This window comes from Acinonyx jubatus, chromosome B4, assembly GCF_027475565.1.
Source record: "Acinonyx jubatus isolate Ajub_Pintada_27869175 chromosome B4, VMU_Ajub_asm_v1.0, whole genome shotgun sequence".
Taxonomy (NCBI): domain Eukaryota; kingdom Metazoa; phylum Chordata; class Mammalia; order Carnivora; family Felidae; genus Acinonyx; species Acinonyx jubatus.
The window spans coordinates 34,621,612-34,648,578 of NC_069387.1; the positions used below are offsets into that span (position 1 = coordinate 34,621,612).

Genomic DNA, 26,967 nt, shown 5'->3' on the forward strand with positions numbered 1-26,967 from the left:
TGAGCTGTTCCTATCTTGGACTCCAGTTTCTTCACCTTATCTCAGGCCACATTCCAACACTAAAGTTTTAGGGCCCTTGTTTGGACCAGCTGGGAATTAACGGGGGTGGGGGAGCAAGAGTTATCTGGGGTCTGCACAGTCCGCTGTCACTGAGCAGCATGGGGTCAAAACAGCCCTCTCACACATGGTAATTAAAGGGTACAAAATAATGAAGTCAAGGAAAAAACAGTTGCTAATGTTTCATCTCATGCAATCTGAGCCAGATGCTTGGTGGGATTCTGTCACAAAAATCTAGACGTGTGGTAACCCCTGACCATGAGCTAAGTCCACGGTAAATACTGACTATATGGATTAAATTGTAAAAAAAAAAAAAAAAAAAAAAAAAAAGGTTGAAATAATGATGCACATGCCCTTGACATGTGTACAACGTAAATCAGTGATTTTCAGATTACTGCTCTTGAGCCACATGGGGCCTTTTTGTGGGCAACCTGCTGCTCTCATAAGTTCTCAGATTTCTGTATTTCAATAATACACTATCCCAGACTCTGCAGGGCATGTAGCAGTCACGCGGCTCTGTCGGGTAATGATGATTGGAAAAGTGGCTCCCGAGTCACATAACTGAATACCACTGGTGTAAATATTTAATCCTGCTTATCTATGTGGAAATTCAATGTTTCACTTCCACCGTCTGTCTGTCTTTTATATGCTCATCCACATAAATGTCTGTCAGACTGCAAGCTTTAGAGGGCTGGGACTGCATTTAAAATGTCTTAATGATATGAGATAGAGATTCCCATATGGGTAGATATTTAATAAATGCATTTTTTGATCTTGAGGAGGAAAAAGAAAGAAGAAATTTCTGACTTTATCTCTTTCTCTATGGCTTCTCTCTAACGACTGGCCTTCTATTAGATTCAATATTGAAGTTGGAAAAAGGGTCCTGTCTCTTGGAGCAGAACATCTCTACCAGTGGGCTCTGTGCAGCAGTGATAGTTTTCTAAGTGGTGCCTTCAAAAGGGATGTTCGTTGCTGCTTGGAGGGAGAGAGAAGGCCTCTGCATTACCCTGGTCTTTACCCAAGAGGAGCAGGGCTTGAAGGCTAAGACACATGTGGCTGCCTGCTTTGGAAGTGACACAGAAGCAACAGTGCACAAGCCTACCCCCTGCTTGCTTCACCTCTTTTGGGCCCAGAAACACTTCATGAGTGTAATTTTCTCCTTCTCCTAAGGCTGTCTGTAACCAGTGGCAGAGGCAATGCCTAGTACTGAAATGACTATAGATGGGGATATAATGCAAGGTTGATCTTTAGACACTAACCTCTTAGGGTCACATGCAGGCTGGATTACATGAGTCTCCTCCTCTCCTCTTTCTGGAAACACTTAGATGGCTGACAGCTAGGTCATGCCAACAATAGAGGGTCTTCAAACAATGCTTGATACCATTCTGTGAAGTAGCTAAACTCAAGAGATTCATGAAAGAAGACTCTGATTTGCCCTCAAGCTTTGACCCTAACCATTTCACCCACTTGCTCTTGCTGAGGCACCAGTGACCTCCACATTGCTAAGCTCAATGATTCGCTTTCGGCGCTCACTTTGCTTGACCTCTGAGCAGCACGGACCCTCCTTCACTTTTCCTCCTGTCTGTCTGGCAGTGCCTGTCTAAGTCTCCCTTGCTGGTTATTCCTCATCACCCCTGTCTCCAAACATCACTGGGGCCCAGGTTCTTGGAATGCGTCTCACTTCTGTCTATACTACACCCTAGTATGGCAGCTAGGCTAATGCTGACTCTGCAAATTATAATTCTGTCCCAGACCTTTTCCCCAGACTTAGATTTATCCCAGTTGTTCACTCAACATCTCCACTTGGAAGTCTAATGGACATTTCAAACTTAAAGGTCTACAATGGTTTTCATGATATTCCTGCCCTGACATCTTTTCTCTCCCCATCTTCCCTGTATCAGTAAATGAGGACTCTACTCCTACTACTTTGAGGACAACCACCTTGGGATCTCCCTGACTTCTTTCTCTTTCGCATCTCATATGTTATATGTCAGCAAATGCTGCCATTGTAGAGCCTGACTGCATTACATCATGTTACCAGGACAAGGCTGAACACTGTCTCTTGAGGCAGTAGCTTCCCACCTGGCTCCCTGCTTCACCCTTACTCACCTTCATTTCATTTTGCACACGATGGCCAGGGGGATCCTGTTAAATTTTACATAAATAAAAATCCTGTGTGGGTCGTATCTTTTCTCAGCTTGAAACCACCTGAGGCTTCTTGGCTCTCTTCTAGTAAAAGTCCAGATTCTTATAATGATTTTCATGATCTACTCCTTGATTAACCTTGGACCTCATCTCCTACCACTGTCCCTGTTTTTCACTCCTCCCCAGTCACATTAGCCTCTTTTCTGTTCCTATGTCAGCCATCCTCCTGCTTCAAGGATTTCCATTGGCTGTTCCCTCTGCCTGGAATGCTCTTTCCCCAAATATCTATATGGCTCATTTCCTTACTGCCTTCAAGTCTTTATTCAGATGCTACCTTCTCAGTGAGGTATTTCCTGGCCACCTCCCCTAGAATTGCAACCTCTCAACACTTCTGCCTCCCTCTCACTGTTTTATCTTTCTCTACAGTACTTACCACTCTCTGACATACTAGTTAATTTATTGTCTATCTCCCCACTAGAATATAATTTCCATGAGGGCAGGGAGTTTTGACTATTTTGTTCATTGCTATATCCCCAGGGCCTAAAAAGTGCCTGGCACAGAGTTGCCCTGAATTGGGATGGACAGAAGGAGGGAGGAAAGAATGAACTAGAATAGGTTTTTGCATATAATTTTACTGGAAACATCATTTACTCTAATTACTTAGAGACATGCTTCTCAACTATGCCCTTTCTCTCTGTTGTCTTTCCAATCCCTGTTCCTTCTACTTCCTCAGTGGTTTTGCAGCTTTTCCTAGAAAAAATGAGTAATTGGGCCCATTTATGTAAGCCCAGCTACCATGGAATGTGCCATTAAACTGTCCCTGTGCTGGAGACAGCTCCGTCTCACCGGTGCCCACCACCAGTGGCATTTTGTAAGTGCTGACAGGGATTCTGCCTGAAAGTCGCCGGGGTCATTGATGAAGAGTGATGATACCTTTTTGTTTTTTTAAATGACCACCTAATTTTTGAGATGAAAAGAACTGGTAAGTACACTAACCTGTAATCTTTTAACAATTTCAAAGGCTAAGATGTTACTTTAATTGAAACACACGTGTAATTTGTAACAGCATTTCTCTCCTCCTATTTGAAGGGCAAACTATGAAGTTCTGAAGAAGAGAATATAGTTACTAAGCCACACACTTGCCTTTTCTGCAGATCTTTTCGTTGCCAACTCCTTAATAATTTAATCACATCAATTCTGCTTTTAATTGGACTTCCCCAATAGACAGTCCTTTGGCCCCATTTTCTGGCTCCATTCCTAAGTCTCTCACATTCACTTCATTGCAAATGTCTATTTTACTCTCTATATCTTGCTTTTTCGATACATATTCCCTTGCCTCATTCCCTAGAACTGTTCCACCACCATCTCCACAACTGAAGGAGCCAGGTTCTCATTCTGTCCTCCGAGGACAGGTTGGCTGAGGATGAGAAGTAGACCCAAAAGTCTTCTCCAGCCATGAGGAAAGAGTATGAGGTGAGAGGCACAACAGTCTCCAGAGTTTGATTTCATCCATGTTTGAGCTTATGAAAATTTGGCAGAAACTTTGCCCATTGGGGTAGGCAGTTCAGTATGCTCTTCCCAAAGTTTAGCCAGATGGTGGGTGGATGGGTCTTGTCAATGTGATCTGCTCCAGCAGCAAAGAATACTTCCTACTGGAAATTCCTTAGAATTTTTTCACTTAATGGGCAAGGCAGGAAGCAGCATACTTCTCCATGGAAGCTCTTGCGTTAGCCAGAGAACAGGAGAACTATATGTCTATATAGATGGCAATTAATTGCTTAGCAAGTAGTGGATACTGAACATTTTTAATAACATGGGAAGAAACATGTTCATCGCCATTACTCATGAGTTAGGGGTTCCACCCTGACTCAAGGTGAAGAGAGGAGCCAAGATGCCATTTCCTGTGTCTTTGAGGTAAGCTTCTCTGTCACTCACAGGTCAACTTATCTATTCACCAAACCATTCAGTCCACCAACTGTTCAACTACTCCACAGTACCATTAACAGTATAAAATTAGGTGCCAGGCATTTTTCCAGAACAACCCTCAATGGCATTATTGCTCATTGTTACAATCCATCAAAGGTGTTGCCTTCCAACTTGCCAAACTACTTAGTAGAGCATAAGGGTCTCTTCAGGTTGTTAATTTATGTTGTTACCAGTCCCTTGTTGTTTGTGTGTTTTAATTTTGTATTTTCATCTTGAGCAGAGTTATTAGAAAGGGAATAGTTGATAGATGATAGTTAAATCAGTCTCTGAAATGAGGGAGCAGACATTCTGTTCTTTGTTCTCATCTTTGACTGTCTTCTTCTCTTTTCCCTGCACCTGCTCCTTCTCCCAGATTCCCAATTAGAATTCAGTTACTAATGAGTAGAAACACAAAGAAATCAACTGGGGAGGGGTTTGAAAACAATGGACATAATTAATGCCTACTCACAAGGACAAGAAACTGGACTCACATGTTAGACACACATATGTGTGTTAGGATATATATGTACACACATTCCTACACAGTAGGGATTTTAAAACTCTAATGGGAAGACCATAATCTAACCCCTGCCCAAAGAGATGGAGCCTGGAGGAGGATGTCTGATCAAAAAAAAAAAAAAAAAAAGAGTCCACCTTAGCAAAATCTCAACTGTCTTTTAGACTCCTTGGATTCTAAAAGGAATATGAGGCTTTATAGATCAACAGCTATTATTTCCCATCTGTGACTGATTTCTATGAGCAGAAATGATCATAATCAATGCTACAAATGTTGCTCCAGGTAGACAAACTGTAAGGACAAGTTGGTGGTAGAAGGTTTCACTGTTCTGGACTCTGTCTCCTCCCTCTCCCAGAACCCAGCCCAAGACAGGACAGCTGCTCACTGTTTCGGGGCTTCTCCTCATCCATGCCTTCATCCTCGTTCTCAGGGTCGATGTCCTCTGCCTGGGTGATCCAGTCCAGGTAGCCCTTCAGGTCCTCTTCCAGCTGCTGCTTCTCTCGCAGCTTCTGGAAGTCTCCCCGAGCCTTGGCCTTCTCTCTCTCTTTGGAAAACTCTCTGGCAAGAGAGAGTGGAGTGGCAGGGTAGGGGAGCACATGGAGGAAGAGGGCCAGGTGGGTGGGAAGGAGAGATGGAGATAAGAGGAAATAAAGGGATTAATTTCTTCTCTTTGCACCAGGAGACCTGCCCACCTGCCCCTGCTTTCTACAGATAGCATTCTCTCATCCCAGGCTTTGTCTTCACTCTCACATAAACAGAAAGTCACTGAAGCGGACATTCTTGACACAGGCCACCAGAGTACAAAGTAACGGATAAAGTCCATTTCATTATTCTTGGATCACGGTCACAGACTTTGTCTTTTAATAGTGACTGTACTCCAGTGACCTGGAAACCCTTTTCAAACAGTCACTTAAAACCTCCATGACAGTTTTGGACCATGCACTTTCATTTTCCCCTGGAATTGGGTGGCCACTGGAAAGCCTTACAAACATCTCTGGATGACAAAGGTGTTAGGACTGGTGGTGTGCCAAAGCCCACTCACCCGCACTGGCTCCTGGGAGCCCACCACACACAGCTCTTTGCTGCTCTAGCTTCACTGATATCTCCTTGTGGCTTGAAATTGGCCACGGTGGGAATATTTACACCATGGAAATTGGCAAAATGCTACAAACTAGGGCTTTTTCTCCCTGCAGAGCCGATTGGTAAATATTTACCAGTACACCACTGATTTAAGGCCCAGGAGATTTAACCTCCTTAATCTCTATTCTTACTACTAGAGCTCGTTTTGCCACTTTTAACATGCCTGGAAGGATTCCTAATCTAGAGAAAGTTCTTCCCCACGAGGAGACAAATGAGGACTCCAAACACAAGAAAATGTCCTGGGGGCTGCCCTTTATGTTAAAAAAGAAATGTAATCAGAATGGAAAAATATATAAAAGAAAGATGATATAAAAGTTAAATGATGCATTCACTTTAAAGTAATCATGAGTAGAAATTGGAATTGGATTGGGATTTGCTGAAAGGAGGGCGTACTGAAAAATTTCTGACAAAATTGGTATTTCTTTCCTATTTTCTGATTCTGTTCTTATTTTCTCTCTGACTTCAAATGCACTTTCTAGCAAGAAAGGGGCTGGCAGCAGAAGGAGATATTCAAGAGGGCTAGTTCTGAACTCTTAATGCCTTTTCTTCCAAAATAGGACTATAGGAGCATTTTCGTCTTTGATATTTAGTCAATGGGAAATGGGGCCCTTGGTGGTGGTGGTGGTGGTGTGTGTATGTGTGACATGTACTGGGCATCTTGGTTAGTTCACAGAGACCTGATTCTTCCTTCTCTTACCAGTAAAGGCCTAGTTCAGGGCAGGGGGCTGTAGCAATCACCTTGAAGGCACAAGCCACACTAAGGAAAGGCACCTTGGAAGGAAGGGCACAGCAACAAATCACAGAGGGACAAAAGCTCAGCGCCTGAATCCATTCAGTCCTGTAGAGGTGCCTCTGTCACCACATCCACTATCTATTTAGTATTTGCATTTTGCTTATATGGCCTCAGAGTGTACAGATTTTTAGCATTCACTATTTTTATGGTGAAAAGGGGTTAGGACAAGGAGTGGTCTAGGGAATTTTTTAATTGGGAGATGCGGGGGCTCTCAAGCTAACGAGTTTTCTTGAACTGCTGTCTTAATGATGCTCTGCTTTGGATGGAATTTTCTTCTTAAATTTGATTGAATCCAGTTCTAATTGGATTGAACTTGCTCTTTCTCTGGCTTCCTGCCAACTGGCAGTACCTTCATTTTCTTCCAAGGAAGTTTAATGCCAGGGAAAAGCAACCAGATTGACAGCTCAAAATGAAGATGGAAGCTTTGCCTTGCTTTGTTCCCTCCCCCCTTTTGCTGTTGCGGATGAGCTTGGATATGCCCCCTATATCTGGGCATACCACCTGGGCTGTAGGCTTGTTCTCTAGAGATGGTCACCTCATATGGTAGTTCCTTCCCCATGCAAATCCATTCCAATAGCTGTGCTTCCAGGACCCTTCTCTGGACTATCATTATGCCCTCATACATTTGCATTCTCCATTCCTTTTCTGTGGAATGGGTTTGGAGTTGTAAGGTGACTTAACAGTTATGGGTTCACTTTAGCTCTTTTGGATTATTTTGCAGAGGTCTCAAGTTCTAGTTACAAGACAACTACCCATCCTTCTGGAGTCACGAGAACAGGGTTGGAATCAAACTGGAGTAGGGACAATCGATCCAGTCTTATGTTACAGCATTTGCCCCATGGAATGAAAGTTCATCATCCATACTCCAAGACTCTGGGGAACTTACATAAATATCCACGAGGTTGTATTGGGGGTGTGAAGGGAATGGAGAAGAGGCAGGACTGGATCTGAAGTCCTTCTGGCTCCCTTTGGCTCCTATAGTGTGAGGGGTATAACTAGGCTTGTGGCTGGATGGAAGGTGAGTCACAGTTTCTCTCTCCAGATCCCACGCAGTAAGGGATTTTCTGGTTCGCTTTATCTCCTTGCCTGGATGCTAGCCATGTGCCTGCTCTGGGGACTGAACTAATGAAGACATGAAGCCTGATGGGCTGTGCTGGGCCCAGGGACCAGAGCTGGCCAGACAATCAGCCATAGCCATGGCATTTGTTATAAGGCAGGAGCACAGCTCTTCACAGCAATGGCCAATGTGAAAAGTGAGAGGTAGAATAGAGAGCTGGGGCCAGTATTCAGTAATGTAAAGCACACAGAGGGAGGTGCATGTGGAAAATCCAATCAATACAGAGGGCTTGGTGGGGCTCTAGGCCCTCTCATGATCAATATAGTCGATTCTCATTATTCATAGATTCTGTATTTGCGAATTTGCCTACTTGCTAAAACTTATTTGTAACTCCCAAATTGATATTTGTGTGCCATTGTGGTCATATGTAGATATGTGCAGCATGGGGTAAAACTGGAGTCACACTCCTAGCTGAGGTTAAACAAGGCAACACTCTGCCTTTGTTTCAGCTCTTATACTGTAAACAAGTGTACTTTTTATGGTCTCTTTAGTGCCATGTTTTTCACATTTCTGCACTTTTTATTGGTGGTTTTTCTGTTAAAAATAGCCCCCAAACACAATGCTGAAGTGCTGTCTAGTGTTCCTTAGTGCAAGAAGGCTGTGATGTGCTTTACAGAAAAAGTACATGTGTTAGATAAGCTCCATTAAGGCATCAGTGATAGTGCCATGAGCACAATGTTAATGAATCAACAATATATATTAAATAAGATGCCTTTAAACAGAAACACACATAAAATAAGGTTATGTATTGGTTATTTGACAAAAATCTTGTGACTATAGACTCACAGGATCCTAGCCCTGTATTTCTCCTAACAGTAATGGTTTAGTATTCATTAACTCAATGTTCATGGTGACCTCATAAAGCATGACTATACAGAAAATGAAAATGACTATAGATGTTGCTATCTCTTCTGCTTTCACCCACAAAGAATGCATGTCCTGGCATTTCTCTTGCTTCTTTCTGGGCCTAGACATTGTGTCTTAACTATGTGCCATGGGCCAGGCATGCTATCAGGTTGCAAAATGCCTCTCCACCAAGACCCCTGCTGTTTTGGGGAGACACACCCATTTCCCAGTGGGAAAGGGGACAGGATGGCTCTCCATCTAAGAGATCCTGAGCTCTTTGTCTACTGAAAGCACATGTCTGAAGTTCTCTGAAATCACTTAAAAACAAAGAGTGACCAGATTCCAGAGGCCAGGAACTTCTACCTGACCACAATTTAAGTACAATGTTGGGAATCTCACTGTCACTGCTTTAATTTTAGTAGGCTGGAGACAGAGATTTCTGGAGAGAAAAGCAAATATAATCCAATTCTTGTTGGTGGTAATACCAGTCCTGTAAGCTTGTGAGGATCAATAGATAATGAACACTAAACCATTTTGAAAAAAAAAATCCATGAGATGTATATTCTTTACACTGACTCTATCTGGCTTCATGAGGAAGAAGATGCTCTAGATATGTGAAGGTTCTAGGTAAAGGATGCCTAACTCTCTGGTGACCAAAATCTCAAAATTTCTATTTTTTACTTTATAGAGTGTCGTCTTTCCTTCCTGCTTTAACAGAATAGTCCAAGCACAATTTAACTTTTTTTGGTGACTGAAGGACATAATTTATGAGGATGAGCTACTGTGTTGGACTGTAAATAATATAATCACTAACTGATGGGTGTAGGGGTTCTTCTTGTTGGGGCTCTTTCTGTTCCCAGTGGCTGTTTCCAGCAGCCAGCCTATGGGTTGGTTCTGCTTCCTCTCTGCTCCTCTCATCCCTCCTCACTACACTTACTGCTATTCACCTCTCTGCTTCTTGACTATGATTTAGGAATGTAGGATTAACTGGTTAACTGGGTTTGGGGACAGTATAACATGGAGGATAGGGGTAGAGGCTGTGGATTCCCATTGGCTGGGTTTAACCCTGGATCCTCCATTTTCATCTGTAAGAATTGAAGTGAAATTTCCTCATCTGAGCCTCAATTTTATTCTCTATAAAATGGAGCTATAAATAACACCTAACTCATAGGGTTTTTGTGAACACTGAATGAGCTATATACCTGCAGCTCCATGCATAGAGCCTGCCATGGAGAATGATGGTTACTGTTCATGTTATCATTGGGACAGTGAATTTTGTGGGGCTCTGAGAGTTTTTTGGATACTTTTGGAAGGTTGGCTTAATCAGAAGTCTGAATGATGAATAAGTGGGATTTTGGTTGTATTATTGTGGTGACTTTTATATTACTGTCCTGTTTGATCAAGATGGTGACTCAAAACTGAAACCACTGCCACCATGTGGTCAGCCAGTAAGAGCCTGATTCCAGGTTTTGTCATTGAGTGGACTCAGGGCCACCCATTCAGAGTGGGCAGCCCTTTTGACTGATTAGGAGGCCTCCTTAAACCAAGAAGGGGAGATGCCTTTCCACAGACACTTCTTTGTCTAGGCAGAGGATGTGCCCAGTGGCCCAGGAAGACTTGGGAGATTCTCCCTCAGCAGTTTTGGAGCTGTGAGGAGCAGACTCCCACTCTGGGTCAGGGAGCAGATGCTGGGGAAGGTATTCCACAGAGACCAATTTACACAAGAGCCGATTCTGAAGTCTGAAAGCCTTAGTGTTCCTATTCAGAATCAACTCATGTTTGAAGTATTACTATGTGCCAGGGTTTGGTCTAGGTATTTGTACACACACTATCTCAATGGGAATGAGATGGGCCAAGACATGGTCTTCAAAACAACTTTTCTCTCACATCAGCAATTGTTGCCATTTGATTTCTCTGCTTTGATATCACCAAGAAGACAGCTTTCCTGGGGGAGCCAAGAATGACTGTGAGTGGATACTTTGCTTGATGAGGGGCCTTCATGGGCTAGTGCTGATTCTCTACTTTGGATTCCTGGGGAGAATTTCACTTGCTTAGAATCGATCCTAATCTTTGGGGGAAGAAAGTAGAATCATTTTTTTAAAAGGTTCAGAGCTCTGGCTTGTGTTACAGCTTAAGTTCATTCAGTGTATATCCCACAGACACCGATGAGAAGATGGGGTCCAGACTGTGCCTGAGTGCTGGTCCTTGTTCTGATACTTACAAGCATAATGATGTCACACAAGTCACTTACGTCTGGGTGCACTTTCCTCATCTTTAAAAGGAAAAGGTTGATGATTCTATTCAATAATTACAGTTATGATAGGCACCAAGTAAACAATAATCATTGTCATGACAGCACCATTATTGAGCACTTACTATATGCTAAGTATTTTACACAAATGATCTCACTCTATTATCACACCAACCTATGAGTTGGTATTATTATCTTCATTTTTCAGATGGTTTAAAAGGGTGAAGTCACCAAACATTATGCATCTAACAAGTGCAGAGCTGGGGTGTTCAAATTTGTCTTGGGTGAGAGTGATGAAGTTGGATTTTTTAATGCTTTCCTTGGTGATTCACATATAAACACAGTGGCATTTTCTTGTGTTGGAACACAGAAATCAAAACCTTTCCACCTTCCAGGCAGCTAATCAGGGGCTTATGCTGTCCTGTTCATCATTTTTTCCCCTGATGGAAGACACTAGTTTCCTGTGTGGCCTTACCTTGGCAAAAGTCATGGTGTCATCAAAGTCTCTAACAGGCCACCCACCATGGCAAGAAGTGAGGGTGGAAGCAGATTCTTTCCTTCACCAAATCCCAAAGACTAAACCTGATGCTCCTGCAATGCATTAGGCAATGGCAGGAGACAGAAGTAGCTGTTCCCAGTTTATGTACTTAGTAAAAATGAAATGCAATTGTTCCTATCAGGCCTGACTTTGTCCCAGCATTAATGTCCCTGGAGACATAGGAAAGGCTACTTGAAGCAGCTGACCTGTCTTGAGCCGGGCAGAAATAGATTGTCCCCCACCCCCATGTAGCGAAGGCAGCAGAGTGGGTCACCCACGAGCAGGTCACCAGGAGCATTTTGGTGTTAGGCCTTGGCATGGCTGGCATGGACTTGTGAAGAAGAAGGTACATTGAAGAAATGCCCAGTGAGTCTCTGTGGTATCAAGAGGGCCATCCCCAAGGTGGCTTGATGCCTCAACCATAGGCTATTTCTACCACTTTTTAACTTTATCAGAGGAAAGCCCAAATTAGGCAAACTTTATACTTGTAGCCAAGTAGATAAACTTAAAGGAAAGTATATTCCATCTCCTCTATTCTCAAATAACCTATGGCTTTGAACAGCTAACTGCCTTTTCCACCCAGAAAGGGACATACAAGACATGGACCGCTGAGTCTATGAATTAGAATCAAAGGGGATTTTATTTTTATTTTGTATTTGTTTATTTATATTCTATTTAAAATTGTTTGTTTATTTATTTTTCAACTCTTATTACTCCGGTCCATTTAGTACTGAATAAGAGCTATCTGAAATTTTTACTGTTAGCCTGTCTCAAACTGTAATTAGGCAAGTACCTATTTGCAAGGCTGTTGCATGTGTTAGCAGCACAGTCTGTGAATCTTCCCTGCAATCCCTGCTTCCAAACCCTTTCGACTCAAGGGTCTCACCATGCAACTCCTCAGGTAGAAGGAGAAGCATCCTGCCTACCTGAACAGCCACTTGAGGGTAGGAGGGGGTTGCATGAGCTGGCAGGAGACAGATGAGTCTAGGTATCTCCTCATGAAGCCCAAACCAACATATTAATCCTTGTACATTTGATCCTCTGTCCAGCCAGACCAAGGACATTCACTTCAAGGCTCCTGAGGTGGCCTCTTATCCCAGGTTCATCAGAGCCAGAAAAAAGAATAAAGCCAGGAATAGCATAAAGAGTAAATAAAATAAATAAAATCAAGACCTTTTTCCTTGGTCCTGCTTACCCGCTAAGAACACCGAGAACCAAGTTAAGTACAAAAAATGACCCTATGATGATAAGTGTAACAAAATAGATCCAGGGCCAGTCCCTTCCTACGGCATCATTGACCTGGAAGAATGGAATGATAGTTAGTGAGGCACACTCAGCAGCCGAGCACGGCCAAGTGCCCATCACCAGCTCCTGGACACTGACCCAAGCAGTGCCGGGACCTGGGGATCCTCTAGGTCCAAATCAGAGGCCAAATAGCCTGCCCAGCCAGTGGGTCAGAATCTGTGGTTGAACAGGGACTTTTTTTTCTGGTTTTCCTGGCCTGTTAGGATCCCATCCCTGAGGACCCTGGTGATGTATATAGTGGGACCTGGGACCTTGCTCGGCTGCATTGTAAAGAGTACATAGAAACGGTAAGCTTACCCGCTCAACACACCGAGAACCAGATTTAGAACGAAAAAGGATCCAAAGATGACCAGACTGACAAAATACACCCAGGGTAACTCATAGCCCATAGCGTCCTGCATCTGGAAAGATGAAGAGCAGAATGAGAGCAGGAAAAGAGCAGGAAAGAGAGAGCAGAATGAGTTAAAGTGAGGAGGCAGGCATGAAGGGTGTGAACAGAACTGGAGACTTGTGAGGCTAAACCAGGGTCCATGGTTACCACTGTCACCCTCAATGTTCAAAATACTTCCTCATGACCCTGACCTGACCTGCAAAGGCCCTTTGCAGGCTTTGCCTCAAGAGGAGGCTTTTCTGGCTCTCTCTGTTGTTTTATTTTCTGGAACACAAAGCTTCCTTCAATGTTTTCACTTGTCTAAGAAGGTGGGCCACCTGAAAAAACTATTTCTTCAGTGTAGGATGGTTTTAGCTCAGTTGGGTTTACATGGCATTAAATCCTTCACTGCACTCTGGGGGTACCCTAACCTTGGTGTCAGGAGTGCCTCAGCTCTTACTGATGGAGCCAGAGATCCAGAATCTTCAAGGATGTGAGGAAGGAGAGAACTTCCTAAGGGGCTTTCCTGATCTGGGCCCAGGATTTAGAGGCAAAAGTCCAGTGCTTCACGAGCACTATGGGCCACGGCACAGGAAAGATGGTCGTTTTAGTTATGTATTCAGAGAACAGTTCCAGTCCTGCAACCATATTTCCTAGATGGAAAGAGCCTGTAGCCTGGAGACTGTGACCATACCTAACAAGGGTCATGGAAACAGTCTGAAAGGCTGCAAACCCCTGGAGTAGCTGGAGGCAGTGGTGTGCTGGAACTTGTTCCCCTAGGCTTTGGAAAGCCACTGCGTCTCTTCCCAGTTCCATGTTCAGTGATGTCACTACGGTAGCCTAAAGCTGACCATGGTGGGCAGAAATGCACAAATGACACCGATCAGACCCCTTCTCCCCTTTGCTCCTAAGAATTGGTGGTTAACATTTACCAGCACATCACTGGCTGGAGGGTACATGTGAACATGATGCAAGGTGATAGAGCAGCATTTTTGTCAAACAGGAAATTTATTCTGATTTAGTTTCTCAAATTTACTTCTTTTGATGCTTTCTGGCTAGACCAATCAGGATTTAGTCTTATCTTCCTAAAATGAACCACAACTTTGCCCTTGTGAAATTCCCTTACAGGAATCCAAATTCCTAATACAAAAACTTCCTGAATGAATTAGTGGATCTCAGAGTGTGGCCCTCACCTGCTTAGAAATGCACATACCTGGGCCCCTTCCTGAAACTCTGCAGTTTCAACAAAGCCATGTTTCAACAAGCCCTGCAGTGAGTCTGATGTATACTAAAGTTTGAGAACCACTGATTTACACCATTCTCCATAACTCCCAACTTCAAAAACAGGGACGCGACATGACAAATAGTGACTCACTATTTGTCTCTGCTTTGTTGCGTGGCAATGTTCTTGAACATGTGGTCTGAAGACCACCAGCATCAGAATCATCTGGAAGAATTGTTACCATTGCAGATCCCTGGGCCATTCCCCCCAAATCGGTACACCTCATAACTCTGAATGTTAGTCACCCAGGTGATTCGAAAGCCAGGTGCCTCAAATGAGTCATATGTGTGCTGGGATAGTACCGCCCTCAGCCCTCAGGGCATCTCAGCCTCCAAGAAACCTTATCCATGTGCCTAATCACGCTGGACAAATACTGTGTTCTCTGTGTGCTGTGAGTGGAAAAGAATGAGAAGTTCTGGGAGACCTACCTAGTTGGATTGGTTTGAAGTGTTGTATTCCTGTATGTTCTTTTCAAATCTAATACTACGTATCTGGGGTTACTATACTTTTGTTAGAAGAATCTACCAAATGTAGCCATAGTGCAGAGTACAAAAATTGTGTTAAGGGCTTGGGGATCACTGGTTTGAACTGAGTCACTCACTCAGCAAAAGAAGAGTTCCCAACATTTGTCCACTCAACCATTGCATAATTGGGTTTAACATGAATTTTTTGAGCATTCCCATTCCCAAATACTCTGCTGTTTTTCACATAGTACTTATCACTTTCTAACTGTATAACTTATCATACATTTATATACACATATTTATTATGTGTGTGTCTTCCATGCGGAATGTAAGCTCCATGAGGACAGGCAGTTCTGATTTGGTTTGTTCACTGGTGCTGAAAACAGTGCCTTGCACATGACAGGTACTCAGTAAATGTTGAGTGAATCAATGAACTTGATATGTGCCAGGTACTGTGCTATAAATAGGAAGCCCTTGCTAGCATGGGGGACAGATAAATAAAAGGCAACTACAACTGGAGGTGGTAAATGCAGTTGTAGGAATAAACAGGCAGGATTATAGAAGCTCAAAGGGAAGAGTGGCTGTATGAGGCTCAGAGAAGCTAGCAAGGGCCTAACCAGGCAGGAGTGGGTAAACCTTGTACTATGGGGTCACTGAAGGCAGAAGGAGTGCTGGAGCAGGAACGAAGCCCAGAGGCCATGCGATCCTATGACAGAATGGTGGGTTTCCTAGGAACTTGGCAATTATCAAAAATAGAACCCACAGCTGAAAAGCCATCCAGGCTCTGGGATGGAGGCTTTTTCCATTGGCTGAATACTAAAATATCTAGCAAAACAGCAGTTGTTATAAGAGACAGGTTAGTAAAGTCTGTGTGTGTCAGACTGTGCCCCTTTCACAAGGAGCCTGGGAGGCTCCTTTAACCAGAAAGTAACCAGCAGAGGGAAGACCTATAACTACCTTCACTCCCAGGAGGAGAAAAAGAATATGGCAGTCATACAGGAAGGGGCAGGACTGGCGAAATAAAGTTAGGGAGGAGAAAGGCAAAGGCACCACAGTGAGCTAGGCAACCACAGGCCACATAATGATTGTAAGGATGGCCATGTGATCCCAGGGTCTGTATGTCACATTTTATTATGGGGGACCGTGAAATATGCCATTCCCTAGTCTTAGCAGTGGTCTCATTAGAGTTCACGTTGGTTCAACAGTATTTCATGAGTGCCTACTATGTGTAAGACACCATGTTCTGTGCCAGTGAAAGCGACGGGGTTGAAAACAGCCCTGAGATAGGAGAAGGCATCTGCCAGGAGGTGTTTATAGAAAGTGGATTCAAGGCCATGAACCCTTCAGGTGTCCTAGCTTTTCCTTTCTCAGATTAAGTCCTTCCAATGAAAGTCAGAGCCCCTTCCTCTTCCCTAAGTTAGCAAGGGTGGGCAGGTCAGGAAGCTGATGGAAGCTGTGGACCCACCTGAGAAAAGCACCAATGGTGCTTTGCATACAACCCCATGGATGCATGTTTCTGACCAACCAACTGCTCTGTGCTAATCCTAGAAGAGTTTTCCCCAAGGGGGCCTGTTCTGAGTGAGTTCTCCTTCTTCACCCAGGATCCCAGACCTCCTCACCTTCCTCAGGACAGAGGGGAACAAGTAGTTCCAGAAGGCAATGGCATGTTTGCTGCAGTTCACACTCTCAGAGCTGCCTCTGGAGCCCAGGCATATGGTGATTGGGAGTGAGGGCTGATTGGCACTGAACCAACCTCCTTGGAATTAAATCTCTCCTGACTGGTTTCTCATACCCCTAAATTTGTGCACACTTAACCTCACAGAAAACACAGTTCCCCAGGCCACATATCTCTCACAAATCAACAAACTCATGAACCCTGGAAATTTCCTTGGGCCCTTATTCAGATTGGGTGTCCTTTCCTTTGTGTCACAAGGGGAGTGACTTCTAGCATCATTAAGGACTTCAGATAGATGGAGCTATAGACCATGTTGCCCACAGATAGCTCATAGAGAGCCTCATAACATTATGATCTGTAGATAACATCATGACCCATAGATATCTCATTGATATCCTCATGACCCATAGATTTCTCACTGATATCCTATAACCTCAAGAGCCATAGATACCTCATTGATATCCTCATAATAACCTCATGACCCATAGATATCCCATTGATATCCCTATGGTAACCTCATGACTCATAGATATTTTCATGACCTATAGATATCCCGTAGAGAGCCAGGGCTATATTCAGGAGACTCAGGATCCCTACCTCTCTTTTGTCCTATGCTTTTGGTTTGGTCTCTCTCTCTTTCAAAGGTTTAAGATGCAGAATAGCAGGTGAGGAGCAGGAGGTAGGAGGACAGGTGGGGAGATTAACAAGTTCCTAAGACCCCATCACTTCCTCAGGCAGCAATGCTCAGCAGCCACCAGTGGGTGATTCTCTGGTCTGTGTGGCTCAGGCCTGAGAGGAAAGCACCCCTTTCTTGTCTTCTCTTTTGCTTTCTCTTCTTTATTCTAGGCCACCTACTTTTGGGGGCAGACTGAGCAGAGAGCATACAATGCTGGGTGTCTCTGAAGTAGGGCAATGCCTGGAGTGATGAGATTGATGTCTTAAATCAGCTGGAATGGAGCTATTAAGAAGAGAGAGAATAAATAAAGACATATTTTTTAAAAATGACCCAGATTGCTGACACCCTATTTAGAGGTGAAAAAGGATGGGTTTTCTCAAGCCATTAAAGCTATAGGTTTCTTAGGCCTATAACAAAGAAAGCTTTGTGACTTTTGTAAGGAAGGCATGTATTTAGACATCTTGATGTCCACCATAAGCAGCCATTGCGGACCTCAGGCCCAAGGACTAACAGGATGACACCAGGCTTTGCTGAAACACACACCTTATTAAAATAATTCCCAGAATCCATAGACACACCAAAGGTGATACTGAATGAAAAATACAGAAGAACCTTTTGAAAAGAACATTTAATTCCTTGAGGGCAACTTCAACCTTAGACCTTCAAATCCAACATTTATTTTTTCCCAGAAAGAAAAAATAGGAGGAACAAAACCCCTGGACCCTAGTCTGTCAAGGCTACTCTCAAGCCTAGCTGATTTCCATGAGTTTTCAAGTTGTGGTATTTTCTCCTATCAGATTCGTAGCATAGGCACTGGGGATCTAAAAAGACTAAGTAGTTTCAGCAAATGCCAAGAAGTCTGTCACTTGTCATCAAAGGCAGGAGGTATAAACCCATAAAAGTCACAGTGCTTTGCACAGAGTATCATTAGAGGATGATATGGCTGCTAGAATCATTAGAGGACATGGGGTTCCCATCCACAGGTCAATGAGTAGCAAGTCAGACAACAGGTACTACCTGACTCCTTTCCACCCCCTGCACCTATTTATCATTGTACATGGAAAACCCGTGAATGCCTCAGGGCACAAGTAAAAGCCTGGATTATGTGGGGAAAGACACCAACAGCCTCCTGACATAAAGGCAAGCCAACAAAATTAAATCCTTGATCTATTAAAAAAAAATCCCTGAACTCAGTTGGAATCATGCATTGACATCCTGGGGAAGTTTAGAGGGCGTAAGGAGTGGACTGGTGGCCCCAGGTATGAACACCTGTGTAGGAGAAGGCTGGCTCACAGCCAAAGGAAGAAATGTTTGTTTGTCCTGGGCAGCCACCAGGTGTGGGGTTGAGTTTGATGCCTGTGACTGCACCTCTAGGTAGGTGGCTTTTCAGACACATTGGGGCAGCTGAGCTGAGCTGTTGAGAGAACCTAAAACACAGTTCTCTCCAATCTCCCAAAATGTTATAAAGCTTGCTTTTCCCAGGAGGAAGAGCCTCAAGGCCAGTGAAATTCCACTTTCTTCCTGAAGTGCTCTGTGCCAGTGTGGAACTCTCTCTGCTCTCCCTGAGTGTACTGTCCTGTGCTGCTAAGTTATGTTTCTTTGTGTGTCCCTTAGCTCTTCAATCAGATCCTAAATTCCTTGAGGGCAGAACACCTCCCCATCTCTCTACCCGAGTCCCTACTCAATCCTGGGAACACAGTACATGCTCAATAAATGTTTGTTAAATGGAATTATTGAATAATAAGGACTCCTCTAATGCCAGGGAAATGAATAAAATAAAACCAAATAATTAAATAAATAATATCTTTGAGAGATGCTAATTTTCTTTTTGATATGCTTATAAACCACCAGTTTACTAAATGACATTCTTTATTTAAAGCGGCATGTGCACTAAGTGGGGAGCACTTTCACTGAAGCAGATTAAAAGTTAAGAACTGCAGGGTCTTAAGTAGGACCTACCACTTTCTCTACTTTGATACCTGTTAAAGAGCCCAGAATACTGTTTCTAGGTTACTTGAGGATTTTTTCTCAGCTCTTCATTTAGAATGACTATTAGGTCATCAATAGAGCTCAGCTTCATTTCTGCTTTCTTGATGCCTTCAGAGACTCATTTTCTATATTCTGCAGTGAAAAAAGGTGGCTTTTTGAAGAAAAGATTGAGTGGGGAAAAATAGGATAAAGCCTGAATCAACCTGCCTGGGTGTGTGTGTGTGTGTGTGAGAGAGAGAGAGAGAGAGAGAGAGAGAGAGAGTTTAGTAGGAATTATCTTGCCAGCATGTCCAGACATGTAAGTGGGACGACAAGACAAAGTGTGGAGCTGACAACTGACTTATGAAAGGTTAAAACATTAGAATTTTGTTCCCAAGTTCTCCTGTTGAGTCCAAACTAACCCAGATATTACAGAAGACACTATTTGTGATTCTAACAAATCTTTTCTTTATATGATTTCTCACTAAGTATTCTTTCTAATCCTATTTTAAGTCCAATTTCTATTTTTTAAGGATCAATGAAACAACTGATCCTGGAGAAACCAAGTGTGGGGGGTCAATGGGTGGTGTCAGAAAGAAGCGATCCCAGTATGTTGGTGGTAGGGTGGGCTGGGGTGTGAGTCCAGGAAAACCTAGACCAGAGTGCTTTTATTGTGCTCCACAGTATGTAATACTCTTGGGGACCTTGGATCAGGAGGGCACTGAGTGAGCAGAGATCAACAGAATCCTCTTGATGAAGGATTATTCAGTTATCTAGATTATGAAAGAGCTAGAAATGTGTATTCTTGGGTGATGCCTACTCTAACTCCTGCTTCCTTTTCCCACGAGTCTTACATGTGATCCTCTCCAGATGTTCTAAACCCTGAGTAAGTAGCCATGTTATTCTGTTTCACAAGAGCATGTGGCTATCTCAAGTACAAAGTCAGCACTGAACAGACACTTGGTTGATGTTTATGCTACTTAATTGCGATTCGGCCACAACGTGGAAGGGATAATATTCAGGATTTCAAACTGACCCTAGTTCTTGATCATGTCTAAGAATTCTGCAGATCATCTTGAGTCAACAGTCTCTTCTATCTTCAGGAAGGCACATACTCAAACCATATAAGACAAGTTGTTTTGAATTATATGCAGAAGGCGAGGGGTATTTTGTTAGAAAAAAAAGCAAAAAAATCTGAACATAGAAATGGAAACCAATGGTAAATGCCATACAATATTGGATTCTTCCCTCGGTTTTGTTGCTTCAGTGCTTCTAAAGAAGGCTGATACTTTTTATTTGATCACCTTTCCCCATCATTTTTAAAGAGGGTGGATGTCCTGAAAGTAAATGAAGAGGCTTTGGCTTAAGAAGCCATTGCCCAAAGAAACCACACCTCAGACTGAGTTTCGGCTTAATTTTCAAATCCCCAGTGTTTCCTACCCCTTACCCTGTCATCTGCGGACTTGGTAAAATAAATGTTTCAACAAATTCACCTAGTTGGGGCCTTGGCCCAATGTATGGCTAATAGCTTTAACAGCTGAGGAACTGTTCAAGTATTACAGTTTGATCTTATATTTTTAGTCGACTAACTCTTCAAAATCATAACAATGGGATGAATAATGGATGTCACAGAAAAAGAGAAATAAACTTGATATTATCCATGGTAGGAAGCAGGTGTCTGCCATTTGCTACTGGTGACCTTCCTGGTGCTTTCCATCCCAAGCTTTATCCAGTGATTGAATCAATTGCTTCTTTAGTGCTTTAATGGCCATTTCTCTCCCTAGGTATATCTAACTAGATGTTTGATAGTTCAAAATGAACCCGGCTCTGGGGTTTCCATTCGTTGCTGTACTTGAAAATCTTGGTTGCTCCTTCCAACATCCTCTAGACTTGCCCCTTGCATTTGAAGGGAAATGCATTTTTTCTGAGTGGAAGACCCTACTCCCCCAATTTCCATGGAAACCATAGCTCCTTAGACTGGTTCAAATCCAGTGGCAACAAAGCAGCACCATGCAGACTGAATAGGTTAGATTTCTAGGGGTTTTCAGACTTCAGCTTGGGAATCAGAATTCCCTGGAAAGCCTTTCCAAAGTGCAGATACTGGGTCCTAACTTTGGAACTTCTCATTCAGTGGCTTGGAGGGAATTAGAAAGCTCCATGTTTTATACTAAGATACATTAAGACTTAGGAGTCTGTGGGTTTAGAGATACAGGCCAGAGGCAAGGAGGAGGAAGGCTGAAGGGGAAGAAGTAAGAGGGAGAGAGAGGAAGAAGGAAGAAAGGAAGAAATGGCCATGGAAAGGTCAAAGCAATTAGAAAAATTATCTGAAAGCAGGAGCATTGGGCTGGGAAGTGCTTCCATCACGAATACCCAAGTATGAAGTTGTTTCAGCTTAAGGAGCATACGTGCATGTGCATGTGTGTATGTGTGCAGACACATACACACATGCACATGCACACACACACAACATGGCCATTTTTGGGAAGGTGCTGGGAAAATCAGAGAGGCATGTCCCATGAGCCTGGGATTGTTCCTTCACCTCTGACACTTTCTCTGTTCCCAGCTTGAGCTCTATCACATACACCCCAGGGGAGAAAGCACAACACAGCTGCTGAAAATTGGTAGTTGCAGTTGTGTGCTTCTTCTCATTCCCCACTCTGGCTGTCATTATGACAGTATTTCTTTGGGTCACATCTGGCTGGTGGGGTATCAATGACTTATGGTGGGGGAGAGGGAGGGAGTGATGAAGGAAGATCACAAAAATATATCAGGGCCATCAGCAAAGTAAATTATACCTATTCCCCCAGCCCCACACCCACCCACCCACTGCCACTCTGCCCTCAATTTGCTGCCACAGAAGTCATTCCTATAGCAACTTAAGGCGTAGGGTTGAAGCTCAAGTGATGAGGCTCCAAAGCACAGTTCCATATGATCATATGTTCTATGGCCCATAGCAGAAACCTCAATGTGCAGAAGAATGTTTCTGTCCTTGGCTAGACAGAGGGATCTACCCAAGGTAGAAGAGCCACTTGGGAAATTTGATCAGCTTTGCTAAACAAAATAAATTTGCCTAAGCATATTTAGGCAAATTAGTTCAATTTAGTTCAAATTAGTTCAATTCCTTCTTTTCCTCTTAGAAATTGTTCAAACCAGTTTTGTATTGAGCATAGGCTGGAAAAATGTTTTCCAGTGTTTCATTTTAATTTGAGGGTGAGATGATTTGGCCTTTGTCTTCTTTTCAAAGTATCACAACATAGCAACAATACCATTGGAGCACAGGCTCCAGTTGTACAACCATTATTTAGTTTAGATTTACTGTTTCTCTAGACTGAACTTTTCAGTCTTAACTGGATGTTATTTATGTCTGAATTCTATACCTAGAAGCATCCCTGGCATGCAAGGAATGCTCAATAAATGTTTGCTGGGTACAAGGCTCTTGGGCAAGTTTCTAGTAGTCATTTGCAGAAGTACGCATTTCATAGCAACACAAGGTTTCAGCATGTTGACTAGAACATAGAAACTGGGAAGAAGAGTTTTGAATCGAGAGGACATGGTGCTTATGAAAAAATTAGAAGATACAATACCCTGTACCACATCTCTGTGTTGTTACAAAACTCTTATGATTTTAGGAAGAAGTCAACACCTCTCTTGGCATCAGTTCCTTTCTATCTGGCAGCTCTGTTCAATGGGAAGGCATTCACTTTCCTCTCCCTCTTCCCTGCTTTAGTGTGTAGACGCTATTCCCTAAGCAGGATCTTAGGCTGTTTTCAGCATGGCCAAATAAATTTGACTATTTGCAAAACTCTGTGTGAGGTGGTATTTTCAAGACTGGCAACAAGCATTTTTCACCCAAATGCTGGAGAACAACACTGGATTCTGGCAAGTCATTCCTCATGCTCAAGTAGGAGATACTATAAAGAATTATATTTTCTGGAGCTTTTACAAATAATGGACTTGACTTTGCCAGAATGGAGACAGCTCAAATATGGTGTGTATATTTGCCTGTCCCATAGGCAAAAATCTGGCACTTTAACAGCTTTAATGTTGGCAAAGTAGTGTTGGCTGCTGGATAATAAAAAGGGCATCTTGAAAGTAGAAGATTTACTGTCAACTGGTTGACACTTAGGAAGTGGTATTTATAAATATGCATCACATAACCAGCAGAGTATTTTGTTAGCAGTGAAAATAATGGCAATGTATTTGTCTGATGGACGATTCTAATATGATAAGGTATGATTAACATGAGAAATAGAAATATAATAGCATGCCATATGCTACACAATTCAATAAAAATTGTTTCTTGTTAGAAGACCAAGTATGACTTTTCTCTTTAGCCCTAAAAATTAATAATTGTGCTCTTTAGCTCTCTTTTGGGGACAGATGCAAGACAAGGATAAGAACAGAAGGAACTCCACAATGAGAAGGGGACTTGAATAGAATCCTCGTGTTAGGTTTGGCCACCTCATTCACAGAGCATCAGATGCACACCAGTGTTTCTCACTACAGTAGGACAAACTGAGAGATGACATTTCTCTTAGGCTGGTGGGCAAACAGAGAGACTCATTAGGGTGCAAATTTCATGCTTTGTTTCTCAGATCAAAGATCTGGAAGAAATCAAAGACATTCATCAACTATTCCACCAAGGTGTGTACGTGACCACAAAGTCATGGGGGGAATGGAAAAAGGAGATGTCAAAGAAAGGCTTGCAGCCTTCTGGACTCCTTGCCTCCACCCATCTCAAGCTACGTACCCAGTATAGCACATCTGTCCAGCCCTCCATGGTGATGCACTGGAACACTGTCAACATGGCGAAGGCAAAATTGTCAAAGTTGGTGATGCCGTGCTTGGGCCCGTCCCAGCCAGGCTTGCACACAGTGCCATTCTGGCACTGCCGCCCATGGCCAGTCTCCAGAGCACAAGGGGAAGGATCATCTTCTGCTGGAACATCTTGAATGACCAGGGGAAAAAAGAAGGAAGTAGAAGGGATGGAGACAGATGGGCAGAGAAAGAAGGAGAGAGAAGTCAGAGAGAAAAGTGATAGGATAAGGTTGATGGGATAGGCAAAACAACCACAACAATAATGCAGAACAAGTTTTCATTAGTTCCCCCATAGACAAATTAAACAACATATAGAACTAGGTATTCATTTAGGGTGTCATTGATTTGGTAGGTACTTTCAACTAATTGTTAGACTGAATTTTAACTTCAATAATTGATTTCAAAGACAGTAAGGCTATTATCACACTTTCTGTTGAAACATGTTGACATCATAGTCAAATGGCCAATTAAAAAATGATGATGCAATTACTCCAGGTGGAAAATATCCTGGAAAATGATCTTTTTCTTTTTCTTTCTCTTTCCTTGCTTTTCTTTTTTTCTTTCTTTTCTTTTCTTTTCTTTTCTTTCCTTTCCTCTTCTTTTTCTTTTTCTTTTTCTTTTTTGGTGATAAAGTCTCTATGGACACTTCCATTGGAATATCAGAGTTTAGGGTGAGGGCTATATTGACTGGAAGACTCTATCACATAATCAGCCAACAAATCCCATTCAGTAACATTTTCTCCACTACATGTTGCATGATGCATTACCAGGCATGCAAATCATTTTACAGTGGAAGCCTTTATAAAGGATAAAAAATAAATTTTGACCATAGGGGGAAAGTATCAACCATAGCAATCTTTACTATAACCCTTGATTCCAAATACTACTGACTGTTACAGACTTGCAGCACTGCTCTTTGGTCTCCAGAATTTATACATTTCAGAAGAGATGAATCATTTTCTGACCTCTAATCAGGACAAAGTGGCAGTGGGTAATAGGGAGAATACTCAGTATGGACAGAGTTTTTTCAGAAAACCATATAACATATCTACTGTGGCTATAGACAGGGCTTGGACCAATTCCACATGCCAGGGAGAGCTACTAGGAAATTAATAGTTAAGATGTGTCTTACATTTTTGGTGTGGAGATCATTGGTGAATTGAAATAAGACTTGACTGACCTAAGAATTCCCATTATGGCAAAATACTGAGAGTTGGCCCCAGCTGTGGAAGGTAATAGTTTGGAATTTACAGAAGTTTGTAAAATTAAAGACATTGTCTCATGCTTATAGAAGGTAACAATAATAAACAGAATAGACTCCAGTCCTAACAAACAAATGATTGCCGTTAATGACAGTGAATAAATATATGCCCCGGGATAGAGAATTTACTTGTAGTTCTTCATTTAGAGATAACAGGTCACCCTGGGTCTTATCTTGTTTCATATGCATCAAAACAATTACAAGTCTAGTACCTCTGTATTGAAGAATATTGGTTGGTCTTTCTCAATTTGTGGCTTCAAATTTGAAACTGTTCACCCTCAAGAGGAGGACAGGAAGAGGAATATTAATCCTAACTAAGAGACAGTTCTTATGAAAATGAGTTGAGCAGTATGGTTGAAAATATATGCCGGAGTGTGTCTTGGCTTTTTTTCTTTTTTCTCCCTTAACAGCTTTATTGAAATATAATTTACATGTCTTACAATTCATCAGTGTAAATGTACAGCTCAATTATTTTTAGTAAATTTATATAGTTATACAGCCATCACCACAATCCATTTTAAAACATGTCCATCAAACTCCCAAATTCCTGTGTGCCTGTTTGCAGTCAATCCCTGCTCCTATCCTCAGCCCCTAGCAAACTGATCTGCTTTCTGTCTCTATAGCTTTGCCTCCCTAGAAATTTCATATAAACAGAATCATATAATATGTGGTTTTTTTGTGTCTATCTTCTTTCTTAGCATAATGTTTTTGTGTTCTGTGTTGTTGCATATATCAGTATAGTATATTCTTTTTTATTGCCAAGGAGTGCATTTCATTATACGCCTATCCATTCACCAGCTGATGGACATTTGGATTGTTTCCAGGTGTGGGCTATTGTGAATAGTGCTGCTTCCTGGCTTATTCTTGGCCTGGTGCTTCAGGTTGCATGTGATTCTTTCTGTGATGACCAAGTTGTAAAGGTCTTCATCACTGGTCACTGAACTGTTTGAGGGAATGACTGTCTACACCATTTTCTGACTCTAGAGCCTGGCTCCCAGGAGGGCTCCATTTATGTAACTGAACTCTAGTCACAGAACTCTTCTGTGACTTTTGAATTTTTGAAGTCTTTGGAGATTTGGATGTGAGTTTAACTAATGAGAGGCTATAAAAAGAGGGACACTAAAAAGTGAATCCAAAACCTAAAGAATACATGAAAAAGTGGGCAATAAACACCTAAAAAATTGAGAGTCTGGAAAACCAAAAAAAAAACAGATCATACGTGTTGTTGGGCTCTCACCCATTCTGGTGATGGCTTTCTACCGTGATGTGTTCAGTCACTATGATAAGTGTTGGAATGATATAGAAGATGGGAGGAAAAGAGAAGGCGGAAGAACAGAGGGATAACTTGCATTTCTTCTTCTCTTGTTTTACTTTCTAGTGAATAAAGATGCCATTAATCTTTGTATTATGACTGCTCATCTTACAGCCTTCCCTGTGTTCTCTCTTCCTGAAACAGACAAAAATAAGGAAAAAGTGAAGGTTGCCAAAGTGAGTTCTGAGTGTCCTCAAGGAAGAAAAACATATTTTAGGGTATTAAAAAATATATATGTTGAAAGGAAAATGGAATCAGGAGAAGTGATCTCATTAATAAAAAAGAAAGGGTTGAGATTCAGAGATTATTTAAGGCTCAAGCGCCATTCTGCTATTTTAAATCTATCTTGAACAACAATAAAAAAGATTTGAGAACAATTAAGAAGCAATGATGATCTGGTAAAAATAGGTCTCTATAAAAAGCACTAAAGGGAACACTTGAAAAATGTGAACACACACAAATCAGCA

At 42.4% G+C, this 26,967-nt stretch overlaps 1 protein-coding gene across 50 annotated transcripts in view; it reads right to left on the bottom strand.

Moving 5' to 3' along the window:
• Nucleotides 1-26,967, bottom strand: part of CACNA1C (calcium voltage-gated channel subunit alpha1 C) — a 749,041-nt gene that overhangs the window by 178,511 nt on the left and 543,563 nt on the right. For 27 of the 50 annotated variants that reach the window (XM_053225595.1, XM_053225599.1, XM_053225593.1 and 24 more), the window contains exons 7-9: nt 23,860-24,056; nt 12,972-13,075; nt 5,070-5,242 (exon numbers count right to left, since the gene is read on the bottom strand). In XM_053225595.1, the coding sequence (XP_053081570.1) occupies nt 5,070-5,242; nt 12,972-13,075; nt 23,860-24,056 (474 nt within the window). Of the gene's footprint in view, nt 1-5,069; nt 5,243-12,564; nt 12,669-12,971; nt 13,076-23,859; nt 24,057-26,967 lie in introns of all 50 variants that reach the window. The other 23 variants (XM_053225582.1, XM_053225610.1, XM_053225602.1 and 20 more) reach the window with 1 other exon arrangement.